This window comes from Mesocricetus auratus, unplaced genomic scaffold (assembly GCF_017639785.1).
Source record: "Mesocricetus auratus isolate SY011 unplaced genomic scaffold, BCM_Maur_2.0 Super-Scaffold_100011, whole genome shotgun sequence".
Taxonomy (NCBI): domain Eukaryota; kingdom Metazoa; phylum Chordata; class Mammalia; order Rodentia; family Cricetidae; genus Mesocricetus; species Mesocricetus auratus.
The window spans coordinates 32,174,831-32,191,509 of record NW_024429195.1 but is presented as its reverse complement, the minus strand read 5'-3'; the positions used below and the strand labels follow the sequence as shown (position 1 = coordinate 32,191,509).

At 40.0% G+C, this 16,679-nt stretch overlaps 1 protein-coding gene across 12 annotated transcripts in view; it reads right to left on the bottom strand.

Moving 5' to 3' along the window:
• Positions 1–16,679, bottom strand: part of LOC101823368 (EGF-like and EMI domain-containing protein 1) — a 648,492-nt gene that overhangs the window by 83,774 nt on the left and 548,039 nt on the right. For 9 of the 12 annotated variants that reach the window (XR_005880408.1, XM_040754542.1, XM_040754540.1 and 6 more), the window contains 3 exons: positions 14,740–14,805; positions 11,918–12,046; positions 7,971–8,105 (listed from right to left, as the gene is read on the bottom strand). Coding sequence is in view for 11 of the 12 variants with exons in the window: in XM_040754542.1 (XP_040610476.1) it covers positions 7,971–8,105; positions 11,918–12,046; positions 14,740–14,805 (330 nt within the window). In the remaining variant the exon portion in view is untranslated. The remainder of the gene's footprint in view (positions 1–7,970; positions 8,106–11,917; positions 12,047–14,739; positions 14,806–16,679) is intronic. The other 3 variants (XM_040754538.1, XM_040754543.1, XM_040754546.1) reach the window with 2 other exon arrangements.

The window sequence follows — 16,679 nt, the reverse complement described above, 5'->3', positions numbered from 1 at the left end:
TTTTTTTTGTCTGTTTACTTTTAGTGCCTGTACTTTTTTCCTTAATAAAGAAATTTTAGAAGGTGTGTAATAGGATGCCAGGCCTGGTTGGAGTGAGTGAGGTAGAAACTGTTGGAAAACAGCTCCCAAGTATTTTTTAACAGGAACAAAAGATCTTTCTATATTAAAATTCTGCATGAAATCCAGAATAAAAGCCTAAAGAGGCTGTTTACACATGAAGCGATACTTTCTGTTTTGCATTTTTGAATCCTGAATCATTTCAGCCAAATAATTATTATTTTAAAAAGTTCTCATTAATTCTTTAACTCAACAGGGTATTTTTATCTCATCCATTCTAATTCTGCCCTTAACTCTGATATACCTGACATGCCCATATCCCCAAAACCTTTTGTCCTCTTTGTTATTTTTTTTAGACTGGTCCAAAACTATTTTTTGATTAATCTAACCAAAAAGATCTAACTGGTTGTCTGTTTAGGAACTACTCTAAAAAGTAGTGTCAGAAGAAAAGGTGAAGGTAGGTATTTGCTTGTTGAAAATAATAGCAGTTATGAGCCGGTTGTGTGCTGACCTCATGGCTACAGTTTGGAACAGCCAATTGCCAAAGATCCAGAGATTTTAAAGAGCCATTTGACATCACATTGGTGTTTGGAATCACCACAGTAGGAGCAATGAAAGCTTTACAACTCAGAGCTGTAATATTTCATTCATCCATGTAATAAATATTTACCAGCTTCCCATGGAAGGAACATTAGGCCAGTTGCCAGGATGCCTTTCCTGGAGCCTCATCAAACGATGTTCAAAGCATGGATATATTTGGGATGAGCATCTTCATCCTCATATCTCTTCCCTCTTTTCACTATGGCTTCCCCTTTCAGTATGGAACTAACCTACTGCATTTTGCCTTAAAAAACACATGACAGAAATCTGAGATGCAATAGTCAAATTAATCCCAGCACTCGGGAGGCAGAGGCAGAGGCAGAAGCAGGCAGATCTCTGTGAGTTAGAGGTAACCCTGTTCTACAGAGCAAGTTCCAAGACAGCCTCCAAAACAATACAGAGAAACCCTGTCTCAAAAAAACAGAAAAAAAGGAGCAGAAAATGGGATTTCTAAAGAAGGGGAAATGAACCATTTAGAGGCAATATTACTAGTTTATTTTTCCCCCAAAGGTCTTTGCTGTTTTTCGAATTGGTAGTAATTGGTGGATTAAACTCAACATACACAGCAGGATGAAAAGGGGAAGGAGTCTCAACTATAAAGAAGAAGAAGTACAGCAAGATTAGAGAAAAAGTTTGCTCTAACAGAATTACCAAGCAAATGCATGTTGCTTTAAGAGTAATAACAATGCACAGCTATTTAGTCAAAGATGATGCCTTGCACTACCCTACCTATGGTTAAAGGAAAACAAAGTAGTGAACATCGAAAATATACAACTGGATAGAAGAGAAAAATAGTCGTCTGTAGTCCTACTATTTGGACATGAGCACAGCCTCAGTCAGCAAACATTGCCTTTCTATCAGTTGTCTCTCTCACACACAAACAGGTACATTTATAATTTTCAATCTGTGGTATTCAATGTCAGCTCCCTGGATATTACATATTCATCCAAATCATAAATCCTAACATGGTCAGAGTGGCAACAACTGTGTTATGTAATTGAGCTAATCAATCCCCTCCCCCAGTAGACAGTTTGTCTTTGTTTTGTGCTTTGGCTCTGGAAATAGTGGTCTGACAAATATAAAGCTGGGAAAACATCTTTGATATTCAGTGACATGCCAGAAACAAAGCTAAACTTTCTTCTCAGAAGTATAGCTTTATTTTTAACTGATAGAAGACATATTTTAGTAATTTAAATTATATTTATATTAGCATATACTTATTGCTCACAATAATGGTTTTTATTATGGCATTTTCACACATGCCTATAGCCATTAATCTGCCATTCCTAGATATAAAAATAAAATTAATAAACCATACGAACCCTGTGCTTGTGTGCATAGGCATACACGTACCACACACACACTCACACACACTCACACACACAACCCAACTAAGCATTATCCAGATGATTTTCTTACACTAAAATAAAGTTTTCTTAAAGAAAAATTCACCAAATATGTGTATCTAAAATTTCAAATAATGGGATTTATAGATTTATATAAGGCCAATATCTTTCAAATTACACTTTTGGAGATAGTTTAATTGGTGAAGAGGACCTTAGTTTGAATCTCCAGAAATCACCTCCTAAATATGTCATATATACTCTACCATGAAGGCCAGGGACCATTGTGAAAGAGGGGTATAAATAAAGAACAACTGAGAGATAGGAAGACGGGCTGTGCAATGCCATCTAGCACGACTTGGCCATGACAATGCTGGACTCTCAGCAACTATGGGCACTGAGACTGGGCCTACACAAAACAGGCCCATATAGCAATCAGCTACGGTCAAGAAGGAGTTCAAAGAACCCTCTTAATTGCTATTGAACTATCAGCAACTAGCAGATCCTGGGTGAAGCAAGGCCTAATGTTCAGTCGTGAGCCTACCGACAGTTTCAAACCATGATCATACAGATGACCCCAGTTAAACTGTGTGGAAAACAAAACGAAACTCATGAACACAGGGAGGAAGTGATGACAGAGGAGGAAGACAAGACAAAGGGAGGAGGAGAGTAACCAGAATGTGCTTTCCTGTGTATAAAACTGTCAAAGAACAACATCTATTGGCATAAGAAAATGTTTGAGCTATTAGTTTTCAGTCAAGAAAAATGGTACACATCTATAATTATAGTGATGGTGGTAGTGAGGGTAGATATTTGGAAGTTCACCAGTCAGTCAACCCAGCTGAAGAGATAGGACAGAGGTTCATCGGGAGAACCTGCCTCAGAAAATCAAGTGGAGGGTGACTGAGCAACACAGCTGACAGCCTCCACTTGAGAGTGCATAGGGACTTGGGCACCCACAGGCACATGTTCATATATTATGCCACATGGATACAAAGAGAGGAGGTTTTGGCCTATGCTTATTATAAAACATTTATGTCAGATAGTTCATAACTGTTAATTAGGAAAAATAACAAAGCTTTAAAATTCATGAGCACCATATTGAGTATTTACAGAAATGCAGTATGTTCCTCTTCAAGCATAAGCCTTTAAAAATGCTACACACCCTTTGATAGGCATATAGTGAAGCGTCTTTGTGAGTTCTCGCATGTAGGCTCATCCATCTCCTTATTGTAGTGGCTATACAATTGGTGTTTCATGTCTCAGTGTCAAATTCAACTGGTCTTGGAAGTGATGCAATATTTTTGTCTACTCAATTTGATACATAGACTATAACGTAGTTAATAAAATTAAAGTCAACATTACTTTCCATCCGACACTTCTTAGTGGCATCATGAAGCATTTTCTAGAGGTTGAAATCCTACCATTAAAGAATTGCTATACAACTATTAAAAATAGTATTTGAAAGATATCAGATCTCGCCTTTCTCAGCAGTTTTTTCAAGTATCTATTTATGTCACCTGGCAAGTGGAAGAGTGTAAACTTTATTACTCTCTGCTTAACAATTATTCCATTAAGGTTGAGTTAGACAAGGGGAAATGTCACTGCAACATGGAAACAGAAAATAAGAAGTAGCTACCTTTTGAATATGTAAATTCTTACCTTTAAGTCCACCCCCCCACCTTTCCATAAAGTAAACAAATATGTTAGGATGTTTGACTATTACTCTGGCAAACTTCTGCCCTATTGAAATGATTGTCAACAGTGCTAGGAGGACAGTCTTGAAATAAAAACCATCTCATTATAACTGAAACTTGTCAGGCGAAGACCTTGTCCTGTCACTTTTGTTTAAGGGTTATCGTTGGGGGCATTGGTGTATTCCCCAAAATAATTACATGATTAGCCTGCTGCTAAATACCATCCTCGGGGTGTTTACTTGCCATTACTTGGGGGTTTGCAAAACGTCCTAAGTGTGGAATGCTAATTCACATCACTATGCACACGCAGGAAATAACAGACAGTCAAACCAACAGATTTGTGCTTGACCTTAATAAGCCAGTTGGAAACATTATGCAAAATAATGTCCAGGTCAGAACTTTACAGAAGTTCTCAGGCTACCGTGCTTCACTGTGTGCAGAGCAGACAGTGCAGGCAGGTTTAGTACATGGCTTCATGAACACCATCACCTGCAGGAGACAAGGCAGGCAGTGGTCTATTGGTTTTTCCAAGCAGCTTCAGTTTTGCTCATCATTTTTAATTTTTTTAGTTCTCTTCAATCTGTTGTTATTCCTGTACAAATGGTAATTCTAGTCTAGAATCTCTTAAAGTCCTTCTGAAAGAACTCTGAATATGCAAGATTGGTTTCTACAAAGCCAGCAACTATATCTCTGGACTTGCATGCCTTTGGCAGTGAAATTTTGCTACTCTTCCAAACAGAGAGTAAAAACTCTTTGTCTTCCCCACCAAATATGGCTTGCCTCCGGATGTGTCATAACCAACAGAAAGATGTAGGAATGAAAATGGATATCTTTTGAGACTAGGATTTGGTTCACTCTTGTTGATTTTGGAGACTTCTTGTAATGATATCTTGACACTGCCATTCTCTGGAGCAGGGGCAGACTTGGGACATGCCACATAGGAACAGATAGGTTTAAAAACGGAGATAGCCTACTAAGTCCAGTGTGTCCCCCGGATATCTGAATGACACCAGTGGCCAAAAGTAGGGCAGCCTTATCAGCACACAGAATTAAGAAAAACAATAAGTCATCATTTAAAGCTACCAAATAATGGGAATATTGCTTCAACAATGGTTAGTCAAATAGCTTCTAGCAGTATATTGAGCAGCAGTTCAGGAGATAAAGCATTCATTACATAACTAACAATTTGTTGACTTTATAGTTCATCCTGTCTGGGTTTATTACTCACACGTGGCACAGAATTTTCCTGTGTAACCAGGAGCACACTCACAGTTTCCAGACTTTCCATTGCAATGACCTCTATTTTCACAGAGTCCACAAGAAGACTGGCATTCTTGTCCCCAGAGGCTATCAAGACAGGTTTGTAAAATAAAACAAAAAGAAAGATGGCTCCAGGTTTCACTTTCCCTGTTTCCTGAGTTGGAAAATTGTGTGTGTGTGTGTGTGTGTGTGTGTGTGTGTTGCAAAGAAAAGAAATGTTTAATAGCCTCTGAAGATTTGCAGCACCTCCAAAAGTATTCCCTGAAGAAATCAATGCTGCGTCTGTCACTTTGGAAACAGATATAGTAGTTGCCATTTTTCTTTTCTTTTTTTTCTCCTGCTGAAAATGTGTGTGTGTGTGGGGGGGGGGTATTTTTTTCAGGCAGTAACAATGGAAGTCATTTTGATATATCTTCGGAAGCACTTGTACAGAACAAACAAGAAACTGAGGTGTAATTTGTAAAAAGCGTTTCAGAAGGCTGCCTTTACGTCTTGACTTTCCTCATCACAGCTTCCTCCTCTAACTCTAATCAAGGCAGAACCTTTCGATTTGTATTCTTTAAGGGTGTATATACTGTCTAAGGTAGCTCAAGAGAAACTGGGTTCTGTCCTGTTGCGTGTCCATTGAACCATTGATGGGAAAAGACAAGGAGTAGATACTACCGCACAAGGGCCCTTCAGAGACAGCAAACCCCTGCAAGTAGAAATCTAGGTGAAATTATCCTCTGTACACAGAGAAAACAGGAAAACTTCCTCAAAGACTTGACAATGGTAGAAAGTTACAGTGCACTATGCCCACTGTGATGTATCTTTTGGGCTGGGCTGAGTCTTTGAATAGCAGAATTACCACCTTTTCTGAGGTGTCTACACCAGATCTGTAGCCATATCTTTATATAATTACATCAGATTTCCATAAAAAATAGCCAATCACAACTTTAGCCTATATTAAATGAGGTTTAGAGAGGTGATCTGGTATATCTGATATCATAAAGCTGTAAGTGGCAAAGTTGAAATTTAATCCTATGCCTTTCAGTTTTGGAATCTAGGTCGCCCATTACTATGTGATGCTGGACTATTCACAGCCACTCAAGTCACTTAGTGTTCTCTGAGAGACCCACTGGGGCTCTGAATTTCAAGTTTGCCTGCCATGGAACTACTTGAAGGAAGATACGATTTTCTTGAAATAGCACAGGGATTGTGTGGACTTTCTAAAATGGCCTTTATGGGAGGTCAGTGAACCACTGGATACTCCCCATTTAGAAATCTGCCTATGGCTGGGGTCCCAAGTACCCAGGAAACAAACTTTTACTCAGAAGGCATATGCAGCTTTGAAGTGGTTTGTCTCCTCCATATCACAGGTTACAGGAAGAACATGGCTTTTCTGTTTCTAGAAGCCATTGCTGATAAACTAACTGAGGTTGGTGTTGATTGTCCAGGCTGCTGGTCCTGAAACAATCATTAATTGACTATTCATGTGAAGTTCCAATGAAGGCCTGGGGGTAAGATTCTTGAAGATGTGTCTTGGCCTACTCCAGTGGTTCAGACACACAGAGAAAAACAACAGGCCTGATTTTCATCTTGCACAACTCTTAAAGAGCTCTTTTTGACTTAATTTCAGCTGCCAATCATGGTGAGCCCATTCACATGCTGCAGTCTTATTCATCATTTCATTTTGTGGCTAGACAAAACTATCAGAATTGGACAAAGTTATCTGATTGAAAAATAATATGTTTTCTAGAGATTATGGTGACCTCTCTATTTTGCTGATTTACATATACTTTAAACTCATTTTCTTTCACAGTGGGCTCTCAGAAGCCTTTTCCAATAAAGTATATTCAGCTGCTTTAAGGAAATGTTGTCAGACTAAATTAAATTTACCCAGGTGTGTGTACATGGTATTACATCCTTGTGCATTGACTTCCAGAACACGACATCTCAGTGGGAACATGAATAGAAGGCTAACACCAGGCTTAAAATCAGGGCAGGGAGTGAGAGAGTGGCATGAGACCCATTATTGTGCCATATTAAACACATTTGCTTGAGGATGGACTTCTGCTTCCCCAAGTTCCTTTCCTCATTACTTAGGTAATCACAATTCTGCCACCGAACTAGCTCATTGGGCTTGCTCATACTATACTCTACAGCTACAGGTTTCTAGTCACAGATCAGGAAGAAAATATTCCCTAAATCAGAGCATAAGGGATTCTAAGGCAAGTTTCAATTCCACTGCTTCGGTGAGTGGACTCAGAGCTGTGGTGTCTTCTATCCAAGCCCAGTATCTTCGTGTGGTTGCAAATGATATGACGACTTGCCGTTAGTTATGATCATTTGGTTTTCTGTATGTGTGCAGTTTTTATGAAAGAGCAAAAAGGCCATAGCATTTTCTTTCCTAAATAAGAATGCTAGTACTTAGGAAAATATATAAACAGTGAACATGAACCCACACACTTATGTGTTGATTTAAGAAAAGACTTACTGACTAGTGTCTATTGCAGAAATGGGGAGATACGTGAGGAAACAAAACACCATTTTCTCAGTTTTTGCATGCAACTACACACGTATCTATGTCTTATTTATGATAGGAATGTGACATCTATACAGTTGAGAAATGACAGGGCACCCATTTTTAATTCTCCATGGTTAAGGAACTATTAATAAATGTATTTGAATGATTGAGTTTTAGATGAAAGAGCATGATCTTTCAATCTGGAAGAGAGCAGGTCCTTGGCTGATGAGTCTGTGTTATCTAGCTTTAACTGTTTTCAGATATAATTTTAGGCTGTGGAATCTTTTTCCTTTAGTCAGACTAGAAATTGAGCTACTAACAGAAGTGGCCAAGAAGAGAAGGGTAAGTAATTGTAGTGTCTCACTGACTCAGTTTCCTCACCTGCAACGGGGAACATCTAAGTTCCCACCACTGAGGACATTGATGCAGATTACCTCATTAATGGCCAATGCTGAACAATGGCTGATTATTATTAGAGAAGCACAAAAATCAATCATTGGATTGTACCTTCCTGGCACCTGTTGCCTTGGTAACCAGATTTGCAGGTGCAACTACCATTCTTGGCACTGCAATCCAGGGTGTTCTTCTCCACACACTGACATTCCAAAGAACAGCCAGCTCCATAGGTCCCTCTGGGACAACCTGTAAGCAAAGTGAAGCAGGCTGGTCACCTGAAAGCAGTGCTTTGTTTATTTAAAATTGTTAGTGCACAGGCATGACATTCTTTGGGGCCTAATTATAAGGAGAATAAGGGGATCATCATAGCTGCCAAAAAAATGAGGCAACAAATGTCTTTCAAATCAGGCAATTTATTTGCTTTTTGGCAACTGGACATGAACAGTGAAGGCTGAATTACTTAAAAGGCTGCGGTGATGCTGGGAGAGAGATTGCTTCTCAAACGTGCTCTATTGCTGCCTGGACTTAATATTCTCCAAGGACTGCTTCAGCTGCCAGGCCCCTCATCAGCCAGCTGAAGCCTGGAGATGATGGACAAGCACTTATGTGAACGCTGGCCATTGTCCTTACTCCCCCTCATTATATGGTAATCAGAAATAATTTTACATCTCATAGATTACACAAAGCTTCCGTTGTGACAGCGATATTAACTTGACCACTTCTGTGGGAAGTGCTGCTTGCCCTGTCTTCTTTATTTTCCCCAGGCCATTGAGTTTTAGAGATGATGCGATCAGTACTGAAATTCTAACTTGAAAACATCTTGGCCTTGTGTTTAGGATAACATGCTATAGTCCATGCATTCTTCCTCTTTCTCTTTCCTACTCTTTCTGCTGAGTTCTTAGAACAGCTCAATTCCCTTTCCAACAATTATTTTGTTTCCGAGTTAACAATATTCAAGATATTTCTCAAATGAAATACGTTTTAAGGTGTTCCTTGGCTCAAAGGACTTGATGGCGAGCCCTTACAGGCTTTGCTGTGGAATGCTGTCTGCAGAAAATGCAATGAGTTGTGCTGCTTCCCTAGGGGATCACAAGTGACAATAGTAGAGTTCATTCTATATGGTGGTTATGATAGCTCAAAACCAATCCCGACTCGGGTTGCTAGGGACAATGCGAATAATATTTAAAGTCAGGCAATCAACAGGGCCATGTGAACACTTCAATAATGGTTCCAGTTCTGATAAGTTATCTTTTTCATGACCAAGTTCCACAGACAACATCAGACTCCCCAAGCCTGGGGTCTGTCTTGTTCTAGGCTCTTCTGTTTATTTCAGAATACTTGCTTATAAATGAGTTCAGATAAAAATGAAAATAAGTTTGTTAGGCATCCTATTAGAACATCCATCACTTGAATTTTTATGTCTTGATTCTCAGGACCTAAAAATGTGACTTAACTTCCAAATACATCAAGGGCAACCTAATATGTTAAGACAAGGTTGTACTGGGATAGATGAGATGCTGACTTAAAACACATAAAGAGTTTACAGACTGAGGGATTTTTCCAGAAACCTTCATGTAGTGAAAGCACCAATGAAGGACAGTATGATGCCATAGAAGGAATTTCCTGTGGTACGAAAAGGCCTGAACTGATCTCCATAACATCTTCAGAAGGGTCAGAAAGCTACTGAAACCTTGAAGATGGGTTCTTAGCTTCCAGAAATGTCAGACCATTGGTTTCTGTTCTAAGATACTCAGTCTGTGGCAACTGGTGTAGCTAGAAAAATAATGATGAGTTGTAGAACTTGAGGGCCTCAGGGCTAGTCAAGTGACATTCAGAAGTAAATCTAAAGGAACTAGGGTATATGCACTCTTCCTAAAGATGGTGACATTAAAATGTTAATGTTATAACCACCACCACCAGCATCCCCATCATTACCACAGTTACCACCACCACCATCACCACCACCACCACCACCAACCTCTACCATCACCACCACAGTTACCACCATCACCACCACCACAGTTATTACTATCACCATCATCACCATCACTACCACCATCATCATCACCATCACCACCACTACCATAACCACATCACCACCACTACCACCACCACCACCACCACCACAGTGACCACCATCACCACAACCACCACCATCACCACCACCACCACCACCACCACCACCACCATCACAACCTGTTTGCTGGTTTTCTCCTAAGTCATTATTACTGGCAGAATTTAAATATATGAGCCTGTTTTTCAATCCTAAGAATGCCAATTTTATTGCTGAAAAGTGAGCTTCCTAAACTTTTGGACCAGATGTATTGATTTAATTTTTGTTCACCAACATCTGATATTATCATATGAAATATTGGTATTACTTCATATTGGATATATCTTGCTACAATTCAGGGATTGTGGTGGATATTTGCCCAGGCACAAATGGCCTGGGGACCAACAGGCCCTTGGTGGCCTAAACCAGACTAAATGGGCTATCTGAGCCCTAAACTGAGCTAACATAGGTCTGCCAAATGGGCCCCAGCAACAGCAGTCTTTTCATGAGACAAGATGATCTGAACCAGTCTCCAGATGCCACAAGAGACCCTGATGCTAGTGCTGCTGCTTCCCCCAGGCAGGTGGACACTTTCCCCTTCCTAAAATAAACTGAGCTTGCTACACTCAGCTAGTATAGTAGAGCCTGTGTCGTTTACTCTGTGCCTTCTCACCCCATCCTGCAAGGGAAGCCCAGTGTGACAAAGCAGCAGATCAAAGCAGCAAGGGCCAATAGCAGAAATGATACTGTCTTTGTGTCTAACCCAGTTTTCTTTTCTAGGCATGCCTTAAAAGATAAATGATGTTCTAGAACATACCATTGGTACCTCTACTATTCAGTTATTGGAGCCTCTTTCTCTCCTTTATTTACCTAAACCTAATCTTTTCTCATGACCCATAATCAGTGTATTGTGATATGATGACTTCACTTGATCACTTATTGGCTTGTTCACTATTTACTATGTTTTTTTCCTGAGTCATTCCTTCTCTTAAGTTTGCAAGTCCTATGCAAATTCAGAAAGATAAATTATAAACTGTAGAAGATCATGGCAACTTCATAACAGCAGTGTGAATGGTACGATCCTCCTAAAATGGTTACGATGAAATATTAATCCCCTTGGACAATGCTGTTTGGAGGTGGGACTTTCAGAACAATATTAGCTAAGAGGTAGAGTTTCCATGTGTGAGGTTAGTGCTTTAGTAATGAAGTCTAAGGGTATATTTACTTGCTCCCTCAACAGGAGGACGCAGAGCCAGGAACTCTCTAGGACCCCCAAAGCCACCTGTCATAAGGGGACAGATTCTAGAATTAAATACATTTTTTATAACCTATCCATGGTTATAAAATACCTATATGGTATTCTGTCATAGCAGGCAAACCAGACCAAGACACCAATGTTCATTAGAAGAAATCTGCAGAGGACTCATTTGTTCAGTAGCTAGATGTGAGAGGGGCAATAGGACAAGGAAAAGGAAGGGCTGACGTCACTTCAGGGATGTCTGCAGTCACTTCCGACTCACAGATCTTATTTTCATGGTTGGAGGAAGGCCCCTCAGTGTTACTCGGGAGAAACTGTGGAAGCTACAGATGGGCTTACAGACTCAGATATTTGGGGCATCTTTTGGAAATTTGCATGGTCAACAATGCAAGCAGAAGAGCTGTTCTGAACTTTAAGGTAATAGAGTTCTGTACTAGACACAGAGACATGGTCTAGGCCCCTCACAATCAGGTCCTACAAAGTGACAGGTGTTTACTTAAACAAACTCCAACAATCTTTGCTTGATAACTAAGACAATCATGATATAGAAAAAAATTAAGATTTGGAAATATTTTTCTTCATCAAAATCTAGGTTCTGTAATGTAAAAAGCCCAAAGAATAGAATAAAATCTTTGTCTATATGAATAGATGAACTAGGTTTTGTCCTTTCTACCTTTGCCTTATCTGTTGCCACACGATTCAAAGTCACTATGCTTCACACAGGGATAAATCACGGCTATGACTTACTGAGATGACAGAACCGTCCATAGCGTCCTAGGTCACATATGCAGGCACCGTATAACCTGTGGCAAGGGCCATTGTTGGCACAGTGACATTTTCTTTTGCAGTTCTTTCCAAAGAATCCTTTCAGGCATCCTGCAGGGTATGCAAAAGAAGTAAATATTAACTCACATGCAGAAATTGCCACAGTCTTTGTTTATAAAATACAAATTCTGAGTATCCACCCTATCTGAGGAGCTATAGACAGCTGATGGGTTGAGGGAAAGACAGTCACTTTCCTTTAGGGGGTTGACCAACGGTAGGTTGTTCATGCTCCAGCAGATGACCACATATTCATGCACATGTGGGCAACATTAAATGTATCCATAGTAAAACATGAAGTTGAGAGGAAGGGAGGACAGGATGCACTAGGAAGACTTCGGCTGAGGTAGTGTTGGGTAGATATGATCAATATACATTGTATAAGTTATGAAATTTTAAATTGAATCTTTTTAATAGTATGTTGAGTTGAGAATTTCTTGCAATGTATTTTGATCATATTCATACCGTCTCTTGCTCCTCCTCCCAAATCCACCCTACTTCCCTTTATACCCAACTTTGTATCTTCTTCTTTTAAACACATCAACTCACTCATTCTGTAGACAAGGATGGCCTTGAACTCATAGAAATTCACCTGCCTCTGCCTCCTGAGTGTGGGATTAAAGGCAGAAGCCACCACTGTCTGGCTAGGATACTGAATGCTTTTATCATAAGGAAATGATAAATTTTAGGGGAGATGTGTATATATACATTTAACCCAATTTAATAATATACTATGTATATGTGTACTAAACAGCATATGAAACCTCATAAACATGTACGATTTTAATTTTATATCCCAATTAAAAATAAATTTAATTTAAACTTCAAAAGAAACCACATCAACTCTAATTTGTGATGCTCATGGATTCTTAGATGTGGGATCTTCCACTGGATTGTGGAAGGCCTACTAGGGGCCAAACTCTTAAAGAAAAATGGTTCCCCCAGCAGTTATCATTGCCAATAGTTCCTCAGCCAGGAGTGGGAATTCATGACTACCCTCCTCTATCCACGATGGGATTAAATGTGGTTTGAGCTTGTGCAAGTCTTGCACATGCTGTCTCAATTGCTATGAGTTCATGTGTGCAATCCAAGTGTGAGACAATAAGTCAGCTGGTGAAGTGTTAAATGTGAGGACTGGAGTTCATTGACCAGATGCACAGTTGTCACTGTTATTTTGTGAACTCTACAGTAATTTCTCTTCTCTAGCTCTCTTGTTCCCTCTCTTGCTCTCTGATTTCATCTCCCTCCTACTTTTGCCATGTGGGCCTTACTCTTGTCTTGTTTTTTGTTCTGCATAAAAAATAAGTTCCTCCTTATGGACCCAAATTTACAAACCAAGCTTTTTCTTGAGAAGAAAACAAAATTCTTGTATGAGGATTCATCCTGCTTTCATCACAGTCAGCCAAGTATCTTAGTTACCGTTCTATTGCTGTGAAGAGACACCATGTCCAAAGCAACAATAAAATAAAAATTTAACTGGAGGTTTGCTTACAGTTTCAGAAGGTAAGTTCATGATTATCATGGCTGGGAGCATGACTGTAGGCCAGCAGACAAGGTATGTAGCAGTAGCTGGAAGCTTGCATCTTAACCTCATGATGAAGGGTGATACTGGACCAGGCATGTACTTTAGAAACCTCAAAGTGTACTGCCAGTGACATATCTCCTCCAACAAAGCCATACCTCTCAATCTTTACTAATATTCTACCAACTAGTGAGCAAGCATTCAAATTTATGAGTCTATGGGGTTCATTCTCTTTCAAACTACCACACTGTCTAACTCTTTTTTTAATCATTTTTATTTTAATTTTAAATAGCTAGTTTTACATGTCAATCCCAGTTCCCTTTCCCTCCCCTCCTCCCGCATTCCCCTTCCCCCCCACCCTCCCACCCTATTGCCAAATCCTTCCACATAGGGGATATCTAGAGTCTGTCATTTCACTCTGGGTAGGGTCCAGGCACTACCCTAAGAGTCCAGGCTGAGAGAGCATCCCTCTTTGTGCTATAGGCACACGATGACTGTTTGTATTCCAGGGATAGACACTGATCCACAGCTCAGGGCGCCATAGGTTGCCCAGGCCTTCTCGCTGACACTCACATTTGGGGGGTCCAGATCAGTCCCATGCTGGCCTCCCCACTGTCGGTCTGGGGTCCAAGAGCTCTCCCCTGTTCAGATCAGCTGTCTCTGCTGGTTTTGCCAGCCCATTCTTTGCCAATTTGGTCATCACTCCTCTCTCTCTGTCACTGGGTTCCTTGGGTTCAGTTCAGTGATTAATTGTGTGTTTGCCTCTGCTTCCATCAGTCACAGGATGAAGGCTCCCGGATGGTTATAGACATCAAGTTCATTATCAGGAATGGGCATTCGAGGTGGTCTCTCCACCATTGCTTAGCTTGCCAATTGGTGTTTTCCTTTTAGATCACTCGAGGTCACTCTGGTGCCTGATCTGTCTTCTATCCTATGATTCCCTCTTCCCCCTATTCTACCCCCACCCACTCAACTTCCTGTTCCCCCATGACCAACTCTCTTCCTCTTCACCCCCTCTCTTCTTCCCAGCTCCCACTCCTCCCCCACCCCTTGCCGTGCTCCCCATCCATTCAGAGGATCTTGTCTCAATCCTCTTCTCTTGGGTACTATGCATATATGCATATCTTTTAGGTTCTTTCCTGTTTCCCAGACTCTCTATCAGTGGAAGTGCAGACTGGCACTATCCTGATCCATGTCTAAAATCCATATATGAGTGAGTACATACCATGTTTGTCTTTTTGCGGCTGGGTTACCTCACTCAGGATGGTTTCTTCCAGTGCTATCCATTTACCTGCGAATTTCAAGATTCCATTGTTTTTTTCTGCTCATCTAACTCTTATTTTGTTCTGTCATGCTTGCTATGGCCAAAGCAACTACATTCTTGTCATATAGACACAGCCTTTGAAGTCTTTATTTCCATGAAACCCCTACACCACTCCCACCCCAAAATTAGCAGCGTCTCATCTTACTGACAGGGCATTCCTACCTTCTTCGCAAAATTTCCCATAAACCCCTTGGGGGCATTGGCACTGCTCAGTGTAAGCATCAGAGGTGCCTCCATTCTGACAATTGCAGACAGCCCTGCACTACCTTCTTTTGGTGTCTGTGGAACAAGCTGTGAGTAAATCAGGAAAGGTGAGTATGTGATGGAACATCCTGTCCATCACAACTGGGGCCAGGAGGAGAGATCAGAAGAAGAGGTGGCCTTTCTATCCAGATGGCTACTGAGTAAATACATTCTTAGCACCTTGCAGAACCAGGGTTAACTCTGGCCTAGTCCCGGTTCCTATGATTTAATCACCCCAGGGAATTCCAGGTGATACAGTTGATTATGATAATGATGACTTAAGGAAATGCTAACAAGGTTTAAATGCAAAACTGATCTTACTCCTTAAACTCAGGCCCTCCTTGTTACAACACTACCGAACTACCCAACTATTTGTTGAATAACTCTAACCAACCTTAATAAGAAACAAAATGCATCTTCACTATGAAAAATGTGGAGAAAACTCAGAGAAAAAAATGTCATATTTTAAAACCAGCAATGAACACAGCTAGAGTTCTCTTAGGGACTCCCAAGGTATTTTGGAGTCTCTATATATGAAGAAATTAAGCAGATGACAATAGTCTCTGGTTTGTTGGTCCTTTTAGAAATACCAGGCATTCAGATATGTACCCTGAAGATATTGGGACATTCTTTAGTGTGAAAACATGTAACTCTTGAGATAATCTTATTAACTATTTTAGATGATATTTTACCATAAAATTCATTCTAAAGCTGCATTTACGATGTCCCCTGCAGTATCCTCCTACCATTATATGAAACAGTTTCATATTTATCTTTTATTTTTGATATGTTTATTGCTCTTTCTTTCCTCTCTTTTTCATTGAGACAAGGTCTAATGTATACAAGACTGACCGTAAACTCAAAATGGCTTTAAACTTTTAATTCCCATTCCTCTACCTTTTAAGGGCTGGGATTGTAGGCATGCTTCAATAGCTTTGTTTTTATGCAATGTTAGTATTTGAACTCACAGCCTTTTATATGCCAGGTAACTATACTATACATCTGGGCTTACCCAATTTTTTTATATTCCAAGCCATAGGCTACTATAAAAGGGTGAGTAAGAGAGGAAAGGGAGAGTAAAAATACAAAAGAATAAAGAGATTAGGGATGAAAAATTGTCAAGTCCCACGTTGTTGATTTATGTGTAGTATAACTTTGAATTTTTCCAGCATCTATATAAGGGACAGTTTTTAAAAATGAAGATAAAGAATTCTAAGTGGCTTCCCATAGTAACTGAGTTATGGTATATCATTTAAATAGCTGATAAATGTGATTCTCTCACCCATCCCACAAAGTAGAAAAAAGCAATACAAGGGATTTCTAATATATATTATTATCAAAATGTAGAATAAAGATCTTAGAGGAGAAACTGTTAGCAGGAGCATGTCCTAACACTGAACTAGAGGACTTGGAATGCATCACAAGCTCTTCTGTCCATGGAGTAATCTATGCCTGGGGGGATCACTTCTCTTTCCTCTCCACTAGATAATCAAACAATGCTCAGTGATTTCAAACATGGGATTTCTCTAAATGAGGTGTGCTTCTTCTAAAAAGCCCTGCTATGAAATAGTACAACATGATAGTTAATGCATTTTCTT